Below are 21,001 nucleotides of genomic sequence, written 5' to 3'. Positions count from 1 at the left end.
CGTTCGTACCATCATACTAATGGGAACAGTGAAGGCAAAGTTTACTGTGCGTGAACGAAAAGCATGTGAGAAGAAATTGAAATGACAGTCAGAGTACTGTCAAGATCAATGTCAGAAGGTGTTTGGGTGTGTGTGTGTGTGACTATGTATGTCAAGTGATACCGATTAAACGCGGAGTGCTAATTTCTTTATTTTGAGCTGTTTGACTACTAAAATAATCGCAATCTGGTATGTAGTCGTTCGGTCCTTCGAGTGTGCGTGAAAGTCAGTAGATAACTCTCGTCAGGTCGTCAGTCGGATAGCGATTACTGTCAATCAGTCAGTAGAGCAGGGGTATCATTTGCACACTGTTGTAGTGGATACTGCTGCGCCTACTTCGGTCGGTGATGCGGTGTTATTATTAAATTAGAGGAAAAATTCAGTTTTTGTAATTCGGTGGATCGCAGGGCGAAAATCTTACTTTCGGTTACGGCGTTCGGTGGGTGGTGTTTTAGAGAAGCTCGATAGGGGACAGCAGTGCGTGAAACAGTGCACGGTCCTAGGCCCTGGATGCAATTACGCGACAGGGCGACACCACAGAGGATGACCTGCTGGGGAATTTTCTTCTGCTTGGCTCGTTGCGACGGAAAAAATAATCGGATGGGAAATTAAAACGGAAGGTGCTAAATTTCGCGTGTTATTTGCCCTCGGTTGGCTGAATGCTGGAAGATTTCTGTCTGGGTTTCTGGGATATCACAGTGTGGCAAGAGAGGCGTAGTGTATACGTGACAGTGGGGAAGGCGAAAGGGTTGGTATCTAAGCTGAAGTTGTGAAGGAAGATTAGTTGAAGATTTGCCAGGAAGGGCAGTCAGCAGAGGCAGGGGATTGTGCCAAGGCAGTAAGGCAAACCAGAAGGGAGTTGTTTTTGTTATTATTGTATCGTTGTTATTGATTGGATAGTGTCGTTGCTTGCATTGCATACGGACGAGGAGTTGCGACCGAAGATCAGTTTGGATAATTGCGATTATCTGTTGCACAGACACACGACTAGAATACCGCTATGGCGAGTCACGCAGAATATGGATACCTGTCTGGAGCCGATGAACTGAACGTAAGTGTGAGGGAATTTTGTGGTTTTAACTTGTATTTACTAATTAGTAAAACCAATCGCTGTGAGCACATCGCCACGCCTCTGGGATCATCCTACCTCGAACCGATTGATAAAGTTGCGCCTAAACGCTAAAATCGAGCTATCGTAATGGTATCAGCGATGATAAGGAAATACTATCGGGGAGCCGACGTTCGAACACTATCATCTACATATAAAATATTTCTGTCAAGCTCACTTTATCATTTTCCTGTTCCTTATTCCGGACTTGAATCATATACACGGAGCTATCCCGATTCAAGCAACATAATAAGAGATAGAAATAGCATTCGGAAATATTTTGGAGCAGAAATCACGCTTGAGACAAATAAAAATAAGTCAGCAGAATATTAAAAAATCTTTAATATAGAGTCAATCTAATATAGAGCCAACTCAAATATGAATAACGATTGCAGTTTACATTAACAAATTAGTATCGACAACATTCGATATTACTTGCTTATGAATTTTGAAATTCGGACACAGTATAGGGGATGATTCAAACTCAAACTTTATTCGAAATCCATAGATCTCGAGTTTGACCTCAATGATTTATAAATCAGTTATTTACTTCGGTATTAGACCTGTGTGCCGATTGAAAATTTACCGGCGGCAGCGTGATAGACCATTTTCAGTCAGCGGCGGCGGCGTCACGCCGTTGGTGATCGGCGGCGGTAGCGCGATGGCGTGGGACGGCGTGAACTGAAAAAAATCAAACGTAAAAAAATCCTCTGGACATAGGGTAAAATGCCCAATAGTGGACCCCCTAGTAGCGAAATTTTGCTCTTCCTGGCATAAGGAGTGGAAATTTCTAAAATATTAATTTTGCGTGATATTTATTATCAAGCTCTGCATCTCCTCTTCACGATACATACATAAAACACTCAAATACTCGACGTTATTCATTGAAATTAACATTTTAATGTCTGACTGAATTCGCCCTATAGTAGAACCCCTGGGGGTCCATAATATGAAATTGCTTCCCTATAGTCGACACTTCATTTGATTTTTATGTTCCGTTTCGGGACGCTCTTCTTCCCTATTATGGACCCCCCCAAAATATTCCTATAACGGACACTCTCGTATTATTTTTTTTTATAGAATTGTAAAAAATCATCTTATTTTACTTTCCATAGCATTTCCAATACATGTAATCAAATCATAGGACTGTAGGGTGGGTTCTCCCGATGGAATTTCATAGCAAAATGTTTACATTGTGCTGTAATAATGCAAAAAGGGTCCACTATTGGTTGGAGGTCCACTATTGGGCACTTTACCTTTACTTTTTGGAATTCCTGGAATTCCTCCGGAAGTTCCCCCTGGAATTCCTCCGGAAGTTCCCCTGGAATTCCTCCGGAAGTTCCTCCTGGAATTCCTCCGGAAGTTCCCCCTGGAATTCCTCCGGAAGTTCCCCCTGGAATTCCTCCGGAAGTTCCCCCTGGAATTCCTCCGGAAGTTCCCCCTGGAATTCCTCCGGAAGTTCCCCCTGGAATTCCTCCGGAAGTTCCCCCTGGAATTCCTCCGGAAGTTCCCCCTGGAATTCCTCCGGAAGTTCCCCCTGGAATTCCTCCGGAAGTTCCCCCTGGAATTCCTCACGAAGTATTTCCTGGAATTCCTCACGAAGTATTTCCTGGAATTCCTCCGAATTTCCTCCTGAATTCCTCCGGAATTTCCTCCTGGAATTCCTCCGAAGTTCCTCCTGGAATTCCTCCGGAAGTTCCTCCTGAATTCCTCCGAAAGTTCCTCCTGGAATTCCTCCGGAAGTTCCTCCTGGAATTCCTCCGGAAGTTCCTCCTGGAATTCCTCCAGGCTCCTCCTGGAATTCCTCCGGAAGTTACTCCTGGAATTCCTCCGAAGTTACTCCTGGAATTTCTCCGGAAGTTCCTCCTGGAATTACTCCCGGAAGTTCCTCCTGGAATTCCTCCGGAAGTTCCTCCTGGAATTCCTCAGGAAGATCCTCCTGGAATTCCTCCGAGAGATCCTCATGGAATTCCTCCAGAAGTTCCTCCTGGAATTCCTCCGGAAGTTCCTCCTGGAACTCCTCCGGAAGTTCCTCCTGGAACTCCTCCGGAAGTTCCTCCTGGAATTCCTCCGGAAGTTCCTCCTGGAATTCCTCCGGAAGTTCCTCCTGGAACTCCTCCGGAAGTTCCTCCTGGAATTCCTCCGGAAGTTCCTCCTGGAATTCCTCCGGAAGTTCCTCCTGGAATTCCTCCGGAAGTTCCTCCTGGAATTCCTCCGGAAGTTCCTCCTGGAATTCCTCCGTAAGCTCCTGGAATTCCTACGGAAGTTCCTCCAGGAATTCCTCCGAAGCTCCTCCTGGAATTCCTCCGGAAGCTCCGCCAGAAACTAGTCCGGAAGTTTCTCCAGGAATTCCTCAGTAGTTCCTCTTGGAATTCCTCCGGAAGTTCCTGCTGGAATTCCTCCGGAAGTTCCTCCACGAATTCCTCCGGAAGTTCCTTCGGGAATTCCTCCGGAAGTTCCTTCAGGAATTCCTCCGGAAGTTCCTCAGGAATTTTCTCCAGGAATTCCTCAGGAAGTTCCTTCCGGAGGAATTCCTCCGAAAGTTCCTCCAGGAATTTCTCCGGAAGTTCCTCCAGAAATTCCTCCGCAAGTTCCTCCAGGAATTCCTCCGGAAGTTCCTCCAGGAATTCCTCCGGAAGTTCCTCCAGGAATTCCTCCGGAAGTTCCTCCAGGAATTCCTCCGGAAGTTCCTCCAGGAATTCCTCCGGAAGTTCCTCCAGGAATTCCTCCGGAAGTTCCTCCAGCTTTCCAGAAGCTTTCCAAGGAATTCTTCGGGAAGTTTCTCCAGGAATTTCTATAAAAGTTCCAACAAATTTCTTCAGGAATTCCTAAGAAAGTTTCTTCAAGAATTTCTTCGTAAGTTCCTCCAGAAATTCTACCGAGAATTCCCTCGGAAGTTGGTTTCCTTTAGAAGTTGATCCAAGAAATCCTCCGGATGATTTTGGAAAATAGTTGGAAAGTTTCTCTATGAATTCTTTTGGCAGATTCTCCAAGAATTCTATGGAAAGTTCCTTCAAGAGTTCTTCCCTGAATTCCTATGAAAGTTCAATCCAAATTCATCCAGGAATTCCACATAAAGTATATTTAGGATTTTTTTCGGATTTTTCTCCAGAAATTTTTTCGGAGGTACCTCAGGGAGTTCGTCCGGAAGTCTCTCAAATAATTCATTCGGGGATCCCAGCAATATTTTTTTCTTAAGTTCCTGAAGCAATTCATCCAAAGTCCCCTTAAAAAATTCTGTGGAGTCCAGAAATTCCAAAAGAACTGTTACGTAATTCAGAAACGTCAGAAACGATTATTAAGATTTTATTACAAAGTAGTCTCTGTTCACGCTTATTCGCGAAGTTTCTATGCCTTTAGACAAATTTAGAATATTCTTCTCACACTCTCTTTCACGCACACTGTCGTTTGTTTGGTTTGCATCTGTCATCGATCGACCAACACATTCGAGAATCATTTAACCGAATTCATGCCATCCATCATCAGTGTCGTGAATTCCGCTTTAGATTCCATCGCGGAATCTCCAGCGGAATTAAAACGGTGAGCGCGGCCAAAATACATTCCTCTTTTCTTCACTTCTTTTGTCAGACTCACGATTACAAGGATCCAACTGTCGAAAGCCCTACACGCTCTCGGAAAACTAACTAGTCAAGACAAAATTTTCAAAACGACTTATCTGCTTTTGTAAACAAAGATTCAATCGACGATTTGACGAATCTGATAGTTTTCCCACGCAAACCAACACCACCAATAGGTAGGCGAAGGTTTTCGCTACCTGTTGATGGTGTTGGTTTGCATGGGAGAGCTATCAGATTCGTCGTTTGAATCTTTGTTTACAAAAGCAGACAAGTCGTTTTGAAAATTTTGTCTTGAAGTATAATACACGCAATGATTTTTAGTTAGTTTCCTCATTATTATTATACTCTACATTCTCCTTCTCCTCTACTCTTGTAATATCTTCAAAACCGAGAAATATTCAAAAAGCTCAGTATATGGATAACAATATCTGATTCCGTTTTATGGCTTATTATCACTGTTACGAAATCATTCAAGCATCAATACCGAAAATATTTAAAAATCTTCTCCGTATTTCTTATTTTACACACTCTAGCTTTCGATGAATAACAATAGCTGTCATGGGTTGAGCATATCAAGCCCCAAAAAAAATTAGGCATCAAAACCAGAAAATATTCAAAAATCTTCTCAGCACTATTCGGTTTACACCATTGAGCTTACCAGGCTCAAGAAAACATTCAAGCATTAAAACCAGAAAATATTAAAATATTCAAATATTCAAAAATCTTCTCAGCACTGTTCGGTTTACACATTCTAGCTTTCGAAGAATAACAATAACTGATCTCGGTTTGCTGCCATGGGTTGAGCTTACCAGGCTCAAGAAAACATTCAAGCATCAAAACCAGAAAATATTAAAAAATCTTCTCAGCACTGTTCGCTTTACACATTCTAACAACAATTGATTTCGGTTCGCTGTCATGGGTTGAGCTTACCAGGCTCAAGAAAACATTCTACAATCAAAACCAGAAAATATTAAAAAATCTTCTCAGCACTGTTTGGTTTACACATTCTAGCATTCGATGTAAAACAAGAAATGATTTCGGTTCGCTATCATGGGTTGAGCTTACCAGGCTCAAGAAAACTTTCAAGCATCAAAACCAGAAAATATTCAAAAATCTTCTCAGCATTGTTCGGTTTGCACTTTACCAACCCACTCCAAAGTTGGATTTTCTTGACCCAACTAGGTCCGATGGCATATCTAGTAGGGTGGTTGAAAATGCCCAATTTTTGCGTTACGTAATTAAATGCATTCCTCTTTTCTTCACTTCTTTTATCAGACTGACGATTACAAGGATCCAACTGTCAAAAGCCCTACACGCTCTCGGAAAACTGACTAGTTTTAAGTATAATACACACAATGATTTTTAGTTAGTTTCCTCATTATTATTATACTCTACAATCAGCAAATGAGACTTTAACATCCGATGCAATATTCCATTCGTTCAGTTTGTAACATGCAATCGATCAATACACTAGTCAGTTAAGTTAAGAAGTTAAGAAGTGAAACCGTGCCTTTTTTTTCTTGCGGTGGAGCTCTCCTCAAACAGCCTTTTTCAAGGCTAGAGTTAATGGATTAATATTCTATTTGTCGAGCTATTGGGTGCTGTTGTCAGGGATGCCAGATTTGAAGACATGTCTTCAATTTGAAGACATTTGAATCTCTGTGAAGACATTTATTTCATGAAGACATTTTGAAGACTTTTCAAAATATTTGAAGACTTATCTTCTGATTTAAAGGTACTTGAAGACAATCAATAAGCTAGTGATGAACTTAATTTTAAAATAAAAAATCACTTAAATAAAGGAGAAAAAAGAATAAGCCAGTGAATAGAAAATATAATTTGAATACTAACTTATAAATTCTGCGACTTCTATATGCAGAGTATATAAATATTACAAAAGTTGTACATAATAATTAAATTTCGTTTTCGACGTGTCTGTTAAAAAGGACTTCGATCATTGCATCCGAACCATTGCGTTCTGAACCAACCGATCTTATTTAATCTAAACGGCAAAAAAGTAAGAATTCTACAATTACTTGATTAAATCTATATTTAACTTATAAGGAGGTCCTTCGTAGCTTAGTTGGTTAAAGCACCAGTCTAGCGTACTGTAGGGTCATGGGTTCGAGTCCCATCGAAGGGAAAGTGGTTACCTCCAATACATTTTCCAAATCAATATCTTCCACATAACGTACATATTCACATATGAGTTTTCATAACATTGTAATTTAACGTCCAAGTCGGGTGGTTTAATCCCCGGAAATAGGCAATTACCTTTGATTGAACTATATTTAACTGTTGGACTAGAACCATGTTTTTTATTTCTTCATAATTCATCTGATCTTTTCGTATGGGCAAATAAAGGAATTCCTCCAAAATTTAAACGGGAGATTCGTGTCAATTTCCACAAGATTTTGTCTAAGTTCTTACGGGGAAATCATCAGAACTACCACTACGAATTCTTTTTCATTTCCACAAGAAATTTGTCTAAATTTTCGTGGGATGTACTCCGGATTTGTATATTTCAAATTTTAGGGATGTCTCTTCGGATTTTCCATATACCACATTTTCACAGAAAGTTCTAAATTTCAACAGGATTTTTTTTTTAAATTTTCTCAGTAAATTTTCTTTAGTATCCATGATCGAAAATTCTTACGAACGTCGACAAGAAATTGAAATTGTTCTGGTGTTGGATGGCTATTTTTCACAATTGCCACGGTAAATAATTTGATGAATAAAATCAGAGAAATTTCATAAACAAATCCGCCAGAGTGTTTTTAAAGACTCAGTAGAATGTTCAGGGAACACTCGTTACACTTTCTCGTTGAATTCTTCCTTGAATTCCTTTGGTATATTTTCTAGAAATATCATTGGACCCATTGGATTTTTATCTGGGAATCCTTCCAAGAATTTCTCCAGTAAATCCCTCTCTGGAATTATTTCTGAAATTCCTCCAGGAATTCGTCCGCAAATTTCTTCAGATATTTTTCAGAAAATTTCTCCAGAAATTCGTTTAGAAGTATTTCTAGGAGCTTCTCCATAAGTTCGTCCAGAAATTTCTCAGTAGGATCCTCGAAGAATTCCGTCGGAAATACCTCCAGTCGTTTCTCCACAAATTGTTTCTTTCACGACTTCCTCCACCGGTTCTTCCTGGAATGCCTCTCGAAACTCCTGCCGGCATTCGTTCGGAAATTCTTCCAAAAATGCCTTCGGAAGTTTCTCCAGGAATTCCTCTTGATGATTATCCAAGTATGTTGCCGAAAGATTCTCCAATAGTACCTCTGAAATATACTCCGAAATTTTCTCCAGCAATTCTTTCGGAAATTCCTGCAGCAATACCTCAGGAAGTTCCTTCAAAAAGTTATCCAGAAGTTCCTCCGGAAGTTACTTCCGAAATTTCTTCAGGAGCTCCACTGGAAATCCTTTCAGTAATTGCTCAGGAAAATCCTTCAGTAATTCCTCCAGAAAATCCTTCAGTAATTCCTCCAGAAAATCCCTCCTGAATTCCTCCTGAAAATTCTTCTTCAATTCCTCCGCAAGTTCCATGCTAATGGAACTAGCATAAATATCACCCGGAAGTTCCTTTGGAAATTTATCTGGAAGTACCTTCAGAAAATCCTTTAGATGTTCTAACAGCAATTCCTCCATACCTTTTAGGAGTTTCTTTAAGAATTCTTCCAAAAAATCCATCAGGCAGAAATTTCTTCAAAAAATCTTGTGGAAATTCTTCCGAATACCTTCAAGGAATTCTTAAGAAAGAAACTCAGAGGAATTCCACATGGAAGTTCAGTTAGAAAAATCCGTTAGATTCATTAGAAAATCCAAGGGAAATTCACTGCCCTTATTCGTGAAGATTTGAAGGAATATTCTCTTGTATTCTAACAATTTGAGTGTTAATGCTACAAAAAACAAGGAGATGCTTAATATTTCAAACCTGTTGGATTTTGAAATTTCTCATTGATAATCGTAATTTTGATATTGAAGACATTTGAAGACATTTTTACTCGACTGTGAAGAAATTTGAAAATATCCCCTGGCATCCCTGGCTGTTGTTCCCGCTGGCGCTCCTTCAGGAGGAAGGAGTTGGCCCAACCATCACCCGAGTTTCCGTGATCGGACAGTCTCGAGGAAGTTTCTTCTCTAGGAATCTCTCTTCTCTTCTCTTTGGAGTTACTCCAGAAATTCCTCCAAAAACACCTTATAAATTACTTTGAGAACTCCTCAGAACATTCATTTGAACTCCTTTCGAATCTCACATAGAATCTCTAAATCAAATCCATCTATTTTTTCCTGGTACTTCCACCCAAGTTTCGTTTCTGGAAATTCTTCCACTAATTCTCCTAAACTATCTTCTTTGGGTTCTCCAGAAGTTTCCGCAGCAATTGCTTCAAAACACCTTCTATAAATCCCTTAGACATTTTTTTTAATTTGAAATTCTCACAGCAATTCCTTGAGGTATACTGCAAAAAAGTCTTCCAGGAACTGCTTCGGTATATTCCTCCAGACGGAATTCGAAGGAGTAAAAAGTACAATGAAACTATTTTCTGGAGGCATTCCCAAAAAAATACCTTAAGAGTTGCTGAAAAAATTTCTGGAGAAATTCGTAAATAAGTTCCTTTTTTGAATCACTGTAGAAGTTTTTGAATAAATTCTTGAAATAGTTCCGGATGAATCTCCCTACGATATAAGACTCTAAATTTATGGCCACGGAACCAGAGGGGAACTGGTCTAAACCCTTAGCTGGTGGTCTAGCCACGACAGCTATCTAGGGCGGTCGCAGAAGGGCTCTTTTGTTTCGAGTCTCAGGGTCACTGGTGTGAGGAAGCTTTCGGGAGCGTGAAGGGCCTAACCATGAAATTGGATATTACACAAACTTGGAGGTGTTTAATGCCAAAAATAAACACTTACAGGCGTTTGGTAATAATGCGGTGGTCGGGTGGTCAAGCGAGGAAACTGCCGACACAAAGGTCGGCGGTTACACAGCCGGTGGGCTACCAATCGAATGTTCAGCCGAAGGGAATTCAGGCAATGATGCGGCCGACGGTATGTCGGACGATGATTCGGCTAGCGGGCTGCAAGCAGGAATGGCTTTCGGTGTCGAAAAACGGGTGGTTGTAGAACGACCTCGTAATTAACCGGATAGAAAACAGTGCGGGTGATGGTGGTACAGCAAACGTGCTACGATGCGATAATCCGGAGGCTGGACGATTACACGGCTACGGATGGCAGAACGAAGGGGCGGCCGGGCGATAATACTGCCGGCGGGCTGCGATGCGTTGGTACTTGGTAGTGTGGCTGACGAACAGGTGGCCGGGCGACAATAGAGCCAACAGCGGCTTGGGGGAAGAGGTGGTCGGTGGGCTGTTAAGCCGGTAGCAAACGACCGCTCGTTGAAACGTACGGCGGGAATCCGAATATGTGCCGGACGATAATGCGGATGCGGCTCACGATTCTAGCCAGGCGACGAAGTGCCCAACCAATAATTCGGAGTTTGGAAATTTACCATCTCGGGAAAATGCCACGAATCACCACTTTTAATTGCACGACTTTTCAATAAAACACACCTCTCTTCCCATCAAAGCCAGAAGTCACACTCCGGTCAGTTGCTTTCGTCTTTGTTTTCTGCAGCCTTAGGCTTTGTACTCATTTGCCCACAGAAAACATGAGTTTTATTTTTCCGCCTTTAAATTTTGTTCCGCACTGGACAATGCGCTCTTTTTCTGGCTTGCGTTTCGACCACCAAACAGAAGATTTAAAATCTTCCGTTTGAAAAAAAAAACAAATCTGACAAAATCTTCATCATAAAAATTGACCCTTGAACCGTTACTCGGTAAATTCGTTTACCGGTTCCAATCGGTTCAAATGCGGTCCAGGAAATACAAAACTATCATAGAATGTCATAACTCTTGGAATCATGAAGTTCGATGTGCCGCATGATGGGTTTGACTTATTTGCCAAGATTGAATCATGAACCGGTACTTGATAAATCTGTCTACCGGTTCCAATCGTTCCAAATATGGTCCAAGAAGTACACAACTACCATAGAATGCCATAACATTTGAAATCATGAAGTTTGATATTACGCATGATGGTATTTGCCTATTTCCGTGAATTGACCCCGTCACAGGTTCCGGTGGAACCACCGGAATACAGGCCATATTTAGGACCGAACAAATTCCTGATCGTATTTGGTATAGTTAATGCGTCGTTCCCAATCAAAATATCTAAAACAATCATTTCCAAAGTATGCGTTCTGAACAATGGCCAAAAGCTGACACCCATTTCAAATCCGGAATAACTCCGGAACCGAGTGGCCAATCCTGAAAATCCATGAAACTCCTAAAACTTCAATAAATTTCGCTTCTTTTGGTGCAAGTTGCGATAAAAAATGTTAAAGGACAAAAAAGTTACAATTAAAAAGATTTTTATTTTCGTTTTCAAAAGGGGGTTGGTAACGGAAGGGTTAATGAAGATACAAAAAAAAATCACAAGAATAAAATTTCAAATTTGAAATAATTCCAGGATTCCTTACGAAGTATTGTTTTTAATTGATTATCGGCCTTCGTTAGTATACGAGGGCCATTCGATGCTATTTGCACTTAAAAAAATCGCGATTTCACTTGTAGCGAAGATTTTATTTTTAATTTCATGCACAACGTTATATCCCAATTTGACTCAAATTCTGAACACTCGCTTTTAAATGGCTATTTGGCTTCATTCGTGTAATTCTCTCCATGGGATCATGAATTCAGTTGTAATCTTGATCATCAGAAAACCGATGAAATGTTTAGTTTTAGGGTGCCAAAACGCCAGTGTTCGGAATATGAGTCATGTTCAGGATTTGAGCCAAAAGGGTCCACACAAAATTTTCATCAGAATGTCTGAATGGCCGGCCCTTTTATAAATCATATGGACACGTCCATAGTCGTCCATTCACTGTAAGACAACGAGAACCGAAACGCGGAAGGTATAGCGATGAATCATCGCATTATTCAGAGAAAGCTTTGCATGGAATTTGATATCGCTTGAAATGGTGAAAAGTGCGCCACAATCAGCACTTCTGAAACTGTTATACGAATTTGATGATCCTAATGATAATGCGCCGTTCGTGGGGTGATTCGGACCCGTGTTGCATTTTTATCATTCGCAAACCGGTTATTCACCGATAATAGTATTGTTGTTGACTGAACGGTGAACACACATTCTGCCTGGGAAATAGTGATACGCAAATGAATCCAAAAAATGATAGGCTTTGGACAACATCTGGTCGAATACGCTCATTAAATGCTGTAGCTATCGTATTCAAATATGGGATATCCGGAAAACATGAGAATTATTTTCAATATACGAATACGATTAACTGATTAACTTACTTAACTACTAATCAATTTTTGGTCGAAGATTTACTGTTGCTCTAAGCATAGGCTCGATGTAGGGTAACGGTACCAATAGTGGAGGTATTAGTAGATCAACACAAGAAAACATTTTTTTTTTTTTTATTTGTGACTATGGGAAATTTAAAGCTCTAATATCTTAGCCAATAGATAAACTAGGAAATTTGCTAATAAAAATGAGATTATTGATTTCTTTTGAGACTCGTCACTATTGATACAGTTGCACCGCTATAGGTGCAAGGAAGTCAATTTTATTAAGGAAAATCATTGTTTTCAACAGTTTTTCGGGCGAAATCTTAGGATAAGTTGTATTAGACAGGATATTTAAAGCATGACGCATCAACTCAAACCATCGTAAAGTGTATAATTATTATAAATATCTCATTAAAACACTACTACCTCCACTATTGGTGCTACATCAACTAAGGGTACGCTTACCCTATAACGGAGGAGTGACATGGACAACAATTTTTAAGTTTCACTGTTCGTATTTTACCCACTAATCCAATCACAACTGCTGTCAAAATATATCTTTCTGCAATTTAGAATTCTTACTTCGTTCTGTTTCAAATCGTTAACAAACTTTTTTCCGAACATTCGATTTTTGCATAGTGATTTGTCTGAAATATTTCAATAAAATGTTTTAAAGTTTTTAGAGATGTGTGATTATCGATCGATTTAATCGATTAACAAGCTCAATAATCGAGTGATTTTTAATCATCTCTCAATAATCGAGATAATCGATTAGTTTGCTTCGATTAATACAAAAAATTAACTATTTAATTCCTTCTTATATTCATTCATTTATTGGTTTACATCTAGAGATAACACTGAATTCACTGACACTGAACACTGGTTCGCGGTCGCATAGGGTAAATGATGTATTTTGGACATCTGAATACATTTTGGACTTTTGGTTATATTTTGCGTGTTTTTCGACTTAGCTTTCTTTAAATAAGTAGGAATCATGTGTCCCTTTGGCCTCTTTCATTATAATATTTATAACCACATTTATGTAACAAAATAAACAAAATATAATGATATGGAACAAACATAGCCAAACAAAATATAGCCAAAAGTCCAAAATATGTTCAGATGTCCAAAATACCATCGTTACTCTATTCCAACCTCAGCTGCACTCCAGACTCGCCAAGCCGTTTTGCATCTGGGCCGCCCACCTAACTCACTAGTGAACACCATTTTTGCAAGGTTGCTCTATTTTTGCAACATTCCCTGCCTATCATATAATTTCTATTCCATCTAACAATTTTTAATAAAAATTAATTTGATTTAGTGTGTTCCAATTTTTAAGTGTCTATCACAATCGAATTTTAAGAAAAAACGGAACTTATTTTTTTAACGTCGATTATTGCGTTATGCAGTAACGAGTGAACTTCTTAATTTCAAATTTGTTATGCAGCATAACTTATGCTGATCAGCTTCCACAATTAGCATTAGCAGGGATTGAATCCTAAAGAAAAAGAATAAGTCTCTTACTTATCATCTCTGTATACATGTACGATATGCAGCATACCGCGAGAGACTTTTTCGCAAGCTGTCATGATAGAGAACTGATTCGGGATGCTATACCCCATGATAAATTTCTTTTAGAAAGCTCCAAATTCGGGGAGCACTGGTTCTGATGATGCATTTCAACTTGTTCTACACAGCTGTGCACTGTGCAGTAACGAACACGAAAGGAGCGAAAACAAAGCGAGAATCATCATTTTTCTGTGGGGTCTGCCTGTCCGATTCTGTTTTTTCGCACTTGTATACAAGTTTGATAAATTTGTTCTCATGGCTTGATACGATTCGGAACAGTTTCTGCCTCTCTTTTATCGTTGTTCGTTATCTATTGAGAGCGATTTCTGCAAACCCTGAGCATTAGCATTGAGCATTTCGCATAAATTCGTAGATGGTACAAGCCAAAACTATATCATTTCCATCCGATACCACAGGGACTTACATGGAAGCAATGCACTCTCCAATAGTCGAGATCTGTCCTGGCCACGTCCTTGCGAATGCTGAGGAAGGGAAAGGATGGTTAGTTGGACATCTACTTAAGAAAGATGCAGAGAACCCTACGACCTCTCATAGGTGCCATGGTATGTTTTGGAACTGTGTATCCTGACTCCTGAGGTTATAACAGTAGGAATCGTTTTTGTAGAACGTGAAACACAGAAATAACTAAGATAGAAATACAAAGTAGGAATGAGACGAGCCTGGAATTTAACCCACGACTTCCTGCTTATAAGGCAGAAACGGTAACCAAGTCATTCAAAATGGCGCTTGGTGCGGTTTCGCTGAACATCGACCATTTGAGAGTTTATACAATTTGCGCAAATCTTCGAATTCTAAGTAGTTCAAGTGTTTATCATATTTAGCCCATGCTGCAGGTTAAAGTTTCGGTATTAACCATTTCGGAACGGATGAGACATACATATGTCCAGCATTTTTGATTGACTGCGAAAAATCAAAGAAAAGAGCAAGGTCCGCTCTTTATTCATCAAAATTGTTTATCAGGATGTTTGCTTTCCTGGAAAAATATCGACTACTGCCTGAAGAAAGGATTTATGTCCCAGAACATGCGGCGGAATCTTAAGTGTTTCCATGGGACACTGTTCTTCTGAATGCTTGATTCAAGTTTAGTGGCCTGTATGACTTACCGAACATAATTTCTATTTAAATGAGATATTCAAGCCTTTTTAAAATGTCCTTGATTTCAGCTTAAAGTATCAATCAGATCAACCTGAACTTTTGCGTTGTCCTCATTGGAATACACTTAATCAGGTTTAATAATTTAATGTACATCACGGAACACTTGTCGAAGTTGATAAGCAGACCAAGTTCCAATTGGAATGTAGAGCTATTGAAGAAGAGGAAGACATCACGGAAATTCGACTTCCATGAACTTGAGCGGTTCAAGGTCCAAAAAGTTTTTAACTCAGACTACAGTATCTACCAATTCAACCAGGACTTTTACAAGGTTTTCATCATGGGTGTACACTGTACACCCGCTAAGACGAGTACGTATATTTTGATAAAAGAGGTAATGAACTATAGAGGAAGAATTTCGCTGTCGTTACTAGCAAAGAGAGTCTGGGTCATTTTCGGTTGTTAATGACAACCACCTCAGTCTTGTGGTGAGCCAGTTCTAACTTCCTGCAACTCATCCACTCCTCCACAATTACGATCGAGTGGGCTGCAGTCAACTCCACTCCACCTATTCGATCGATTCGCCGTAGACCTCCAGCGTAATATCGTCACCGGGAACTTTAACCTCAAGACACCGTCGTACATGACGTTCCATAACACCGGACCCAGTATGGAACCTTGCGGAACCCCTGAGGTTATGTCAACGCACTTCCGCCCCGCCTCCGTGTCGTATACCAGTACTCGATTCTGGAAGTAGCTTCCGAGAATCTTGTACAGGTACTCGGGAATTCCAAGACGCAGGAGCGCATCTGCAATAGCCGCCCAACTGGAACTGGAACTCCTTTTACGCTGGATAGCTATCTCCGCGGATTTGGTAACCGGCAAGATAGCGTCTACGGTCGACTTACCCTTTCGGAAGCCAAACTGTTTACTCGATAGACCATCCGCACCCTCCGTGCATATCAACAACTTGTTGAGGATGATCTTCTTGACCACCTTCCCCGCCGTATCAAGCAGGCATATTGGTCTATATGCCGGCGGAACCCCCGGTGGTTTTCCCGCCTTTGGCAATAGGACCAAGCTCTGCCTTCTCCATGCTTCAGGAAAGACTCCCTCGTCCAGGCATCTCTGCATGACAGATCTGAACATCTCGGGAGCCTCAGCAATGGCCGCTTTGATGGCCAGGTTCGGAATACCACCCGGTCCTGGCGCCTTACCTACACTAAGGGACTGTGTAATCCCCGCAAGTTCCGCCACAGTTACTCTTCCCTCGTCGGCCACCCTGGCCCCTGCCTGGCAGCTTCACAAAGTGTGGCCAGGGACTTAGGTCATGACGTGGGAAGAGCCCCGCGATGATCCTCTCCAGCATCTCTGGAGACCCACGTGTCTTGGCCATTATGACCCTATAGGATTCGCGTTAGCATTTTGACACAGGCCCTCGAAGCAGGCTTTTTTGCTTGATCTAATCTCAGTCTTCAGAGCGGTTCTAGCAGCCACGAACGCCACCCTTCTGTGCGTGCTTGCTGCATCCGCCTCCGTGCCCGTAGGCAGGCGCGGCGCAGGTTCGCAATTGCTTGAGTCCACCAGTAAGTCGGTGGCCTCCCATTCCTAGGGTGAACTTTCCTAGGCATGGTTGCATCGCATGCACGCGAGAGAACTGTTACCAGCTGCTCGCCGCTCAGACCGAGAGTATTGTGCTCGTGGCGGAGCGTTTCCTTAACCTTTCCGTTCCCAAGGGCTTTCAAAAATCCAAACTGCTGTAAAAACCGCATTTCTTGACCGATTCTTTCGCAACAAGTTGCATTCCATCCGGATGGATCCCAATTTTTGATTAATACTAGTTTCGAGGCTATCCACAGTACGGTTCCAGAATTATTCCAGATTCCGTTGGGGTCAGTTGTCCCCGGAATAAGTGGCCATTTACAATTTTAAGTCAAAACAGGTCGTGCGACACCTCAAACTTCATGATTTTCCAAGCAATGATAGGAATGATATTTTTAGGGTTCCTGACCCACTCGGATTCAATCCGGCCACATCGGTCACAATCCGGGGACCTACGGGATGGCCATTTTCTAAATTTATTCAAAGTAGGTCGTGCGACGCCTCAAACTTCATGATTTCACAAAGCAATGAAGAGAGAATGATATTTTTAGGGTTCTGGCCCACTCGAATTCAATTCCGACCTCATCGGTCACAATCCAGGGACCCAGGAATTCCACCGAAAATTTATACACAAATTAAACCGTAAATGAAATCAACAAGGGAATTTTCAGAGTAATTTCTAGATTAATTCCCAAAGAAATCCTGAAAGAATTCCGGTGGAAATTTCAAGATTTCTACTGGGACATCCTCCAGAAATTTTTCTGAAAATTCCTCCTGGGGTTCCTCCGGGAATTCCACCAGCAGTTCATCAAAGAGTTCCTGCAGGATTTTCTCCGAGAATTATTCCGATAGTTCTATCGGCATATCCTACGGGGGTTCCTCTTCCAGGAATTTCTCCAGAATTTGCTTTATATAGAAAAACCTCCAGAAGCTCCACTGAGAATTTCTCTGGAAGCTCCTGAAGGTAATCTCCAGGAGGTCCTCTGATGATGATGATGATCCAGCTCAGCTACATATTCCTAGAAGGTTTCAGCTAGACGAGATTTGTGTATAAGATTTATTATCCAAGAATTTTTTCGAGCATTCTTCTGGTAGTTTCACTGGCAGTTCCTTCGGGGGCTAATTTGAAAATTCTCCCGGAAGTTTTTCAAAAATTCCTCCGGAAGTTATTTCAATAATGCCTCCGGAGTTCCACCAGTAGCTCTTCCAGGAAATCATGCAGGATTTTTTTAGGAAATCATTTAGCCCTTCTTCAGAAATTTAGCTGGAAATTCCTCCCAAAGTTCTTCCAATAGTTTCTCTGGGAGTCCCTCTAGGAACTCTGCTAGGAGTTCCTCCTGAAATTCCTCCGGGAGCTCTTACGGGAGCTCTTTCGGCAGTTACTACGAGAATTCTTCCGGGAGATCCACCGGCAGTTTCTATGAGCATTCCTCCGGAAGTTTCTAAGGCAGTTCTCCCGAGTGTTCCTCTAAGAAGGAACTCCTGGAGTAGGTGGTGCTCCTGGAGGAATTTCTGGAGGAATTTCCGGAGAAATTATCAGAGGATTTTTCGGAGAAACTTCCGGTGGAACTTCTGGAGGATTTTTTTAAAGAACTACAGGAAGAATTTCTAGAGTAACTCTCGTAAGAACTCTTGGATGAACTCCCAAATGGACTTCCGTAAGAAATCCAGGAGGAACTCCTGGAAGAGTTCTCAAAAGATCTCCCAGAGCAACTCCCAGAGAAATTCTCCGAGGAACTTCTGGAGGATTTTGTAGATAAATTCTAAACAAAAGCATGAATGAATTCACGAAGGAGCTACTGCTGGAACTCCCGGAGAAATTTTCAGAGGAACAGTCGTTGAAATACCCAGTTGAATTTCTAGAGGAACTTCCGAAATCCCATTTCCGTGAACTCTTGAAAGATATCTTGGAGGAACTCCCAAATCAATATCCGAATGAAATTTTGGAGTGAATTTCTAGTGAAGTCCGGAAAGCATTCCAGGACAATTCCGCGGAAAAAATTCGGGAGAAATTCCTGAAGGTATTTCTGGAGAAGTACCTGAAGCAATTCCAGGAAATACCTGGAAGAATTTCGAGGAAATATATGGACGAGTTCCTGGATAAATTTCTTTCGTAGGTCCCCGGATTGTGACTGATGTGGCCGGATTGAACCCGAGTGGGCCAGGAACCCTGAAAATATCATTCGCATCATTGCTTTGTGAAATCATGAAGTTTGAGGTGTCACACGACCTGTTTTGACTTAAAATTGTAAATGGCCACTTATTCCGGGGACAACTGACCTCAACGGAATCTGGAATAATTCTGGAACCGTACTGTGGATAGATAGAAACTAGTATAAATCAAAATTGGGATCCATCCGGATGGAATGCAACTTGTTGCGAAAGAATCAGTCAAGAAATGCGATTTTTACAGCAGTTTAGATTTTTCAAAGGCCTTAAAACAGACGTTGGGGACGGAAAGGTTTAAACACCTTGTCGTCGAAGTACGATGTCTTCCACATACGAGGGCTAGGCCTTGCCCTAGGCCTTCTTCCGTCCGCTGAATGCTGGTCGTGTAGTCCATACTGTAGCGAACCGCCAGGTGGGCGCTGTGAGTGTAGCCACCATCTACCCTCCAGTTCGAACTACTTGTTTGGCCAGATCTCCAGAACGTTACGTCGATAATCGGGCCCCGTTCCAGCTGTAGGTACTTTTGGTACCGACATTAGCCAAGTCCACATCCAACATGGCCAGTGATTCCAGCAGGATCTGCCCCCGTTGATTCGTGGAACGGCTTCCCCATTCCATGGCCCAAGCGTTGAAGTCCCCCGCTATCACCACCGGCCTACGCCCCATCAAGTTTGCCGTCAAGCAATTATGCATACGGTCGAACTGCTCGACCATCGACCATCGAGGAGGCGCATAGCAACTGCAGAAGAAGACCCCGTTGAGTTTGGTAGTGGCGAAGACCTCGTGTGTCGAAGACATCAACTCTTGGACTGGGTATTTTCCGTTGTCCATATCGCTGCAATTTTAGACCCATCGGTGACCCAATTACATCGGACTATGGAATCGGAAGTTATGGTCAAAATACTTTTTACGTTATGATCAAAATACTTTTTTTACGAAAGTGTCACTCATTTTCGAGCACTTATCCTCAACCGATTTGCTTGCACTTGCTCGACGCAAAATACTCTTCCGTTGTTTCCTATCCGATACGATTTGTAATCAATAAAATCTGCTAAACGAAAACTTGAACAGAAAAACGGGATTTTTAGTTTGCGTTTGGTGCGGTTTGGCTGAAATCCGGCCATTATTTGGCCGAATATGACATTTAGCCGAAAAGGACATTGGGCCGAATAGGACATTTGGCCAAATAGAACATTTGGCTGAGTAGGAACTTTGGCCGAATAGGACCTTTAACCTGTTCTGACGGATGACCCGTTCGGCAAAATGACTTTCGGGAATCTATACCATTCCGTCGAATGACATTTAGTCGAATGATATTGGTCAAAAGAACATTACGTCGAATGAACATTACGTCGAATGGACATTTGATCGAAGGGATATTTAGTCGAAAATGAATTTTCAATCCACTAGAAACGTAGGACATTTGGTCGAAAGACGTTTAGTCGAAAGGACACTTCGTCGAATGGACATTTAGATAACATCATATTTAGGAAGGAAAAATCTTCGTACATTTGGTCGAATGACGTTTGGTCGAAAGGACATTTTGTAGAAAGCGGATTTTCGAATTAATAATCTTGATATATTTAGTCTAATGACGTTCCGTCGAATGGATATATGAAAGGAAGGAACTTTAGTCAATAACAATTAAAAACGTAACATAACGTACCAAACAAAAAACGTCGACAACAAATATCAAACTGGTTATTTTGTCCAAAAACGGTGCGGTGTGCTGGAAGACGTAGAAAATCTGTATGGCGGGTTGATCTCGCCGGAACGTTGATGTTGACATTACTCAGCAGCGTCGGACAGTCAATGTTGTGGGACAGGATATCGAACACGAACGATCGTTAAGGAAGGATTCTCCTGCTAGCCAGAGATGACAAATGCATTAATCCACAGCGATGCTCGGCGCAGCGGGAGTCGACGAAGCGCAAATCGATAGAAATTATTGCTCCAATATTGTCCAAAGAATGATAAGTTCATAAAAAGAATAAACAATACGAAAACGGTGAATATTCCCGACGGGATATTGACTTTGGCAAACCCTTCTAACTGACTACGATTAAACAATACCACCTGGTGAAAAGAAATTTAGTTGAATTATGTTTCGTCATTAGACATGACGTCGAATAGACTTAGGTCATATGACTATTTGGTTGATATTTGGAAGACAATTTTATACTGAACTAATTACACTGGATTTTGTTGTTACACAATTTTCAGTTTCTCAATTTTGCACTCTCCCCAAATGTTTAACGTATATTAATTATCATGTGATTTTTATTTGATTTATTCAGGATTTTTGAAACATGTTGCAAAGATTTTGGTAGTAAATTGAAGCCAGACGATTAAAAACACGAGTGAAAAAACAGAATCCTGTGTATTGTATAAATATTGCGTGAAAGAAACAGTATCAATGAAAGAATAAGTCATGTATCTTGTGGATTATTTATTCA

The 21,001-nt window shown here is 41.2% G+C and overlaps 1 protein-coding gene across 6 annotated transcripts in view; it reads left to right on the top strand.

The window, feature by feature from the left end:
- The first annotated feature begins 256 nt into the window (after window positions 1–256).
- LOC134205829 (E3 ubiquitin-protein ligase Nedd-4-like) overlaps window positions 257–21,001 on the top strand; it is a 53,350-nt gene continuing 32,605 nt past the window's right edge. For 2 of the 6 annotated variants that reach the window (XM_062681447.1, XM_062681446.1), the window contains exon 1: window positions 257–1,090. In XM_062681447.1, coding sequence (XP_062537431.1) covers window positions 1,040–1,090 — 51 coding nt within the window. In that variant the 5' untranslated portion in view covers window positions 257–1,039. The remainder of the gene's footprint in view (window positions 1,091–21,001) is intronic. The other 4 variants (XM_062681443.1, XM_062681444.1, XM_062681442.1 and 1 more) reach the window with 4 other exon arrangements.

Source organism: Armigeres subalbatus, chromosome 1 (genome assembly GCF_024139115.2).
Source record: "Armigeres subalbatus isolate Guangzhou_Male chromosome 1, GZ_Asu_2, whole genome shotgun sequence".
NCBI classification, from domain to species: Eukaryota; Metazoa; Arthropoda; class Insecta; order Diptera; family Culicidae; genus Armigeres; species Armigeres subalbatus.
Note: the sequence above shows the minus strand (reverse complement) of the source record. Positions and strands in the feature narration are given on the sequence as shown.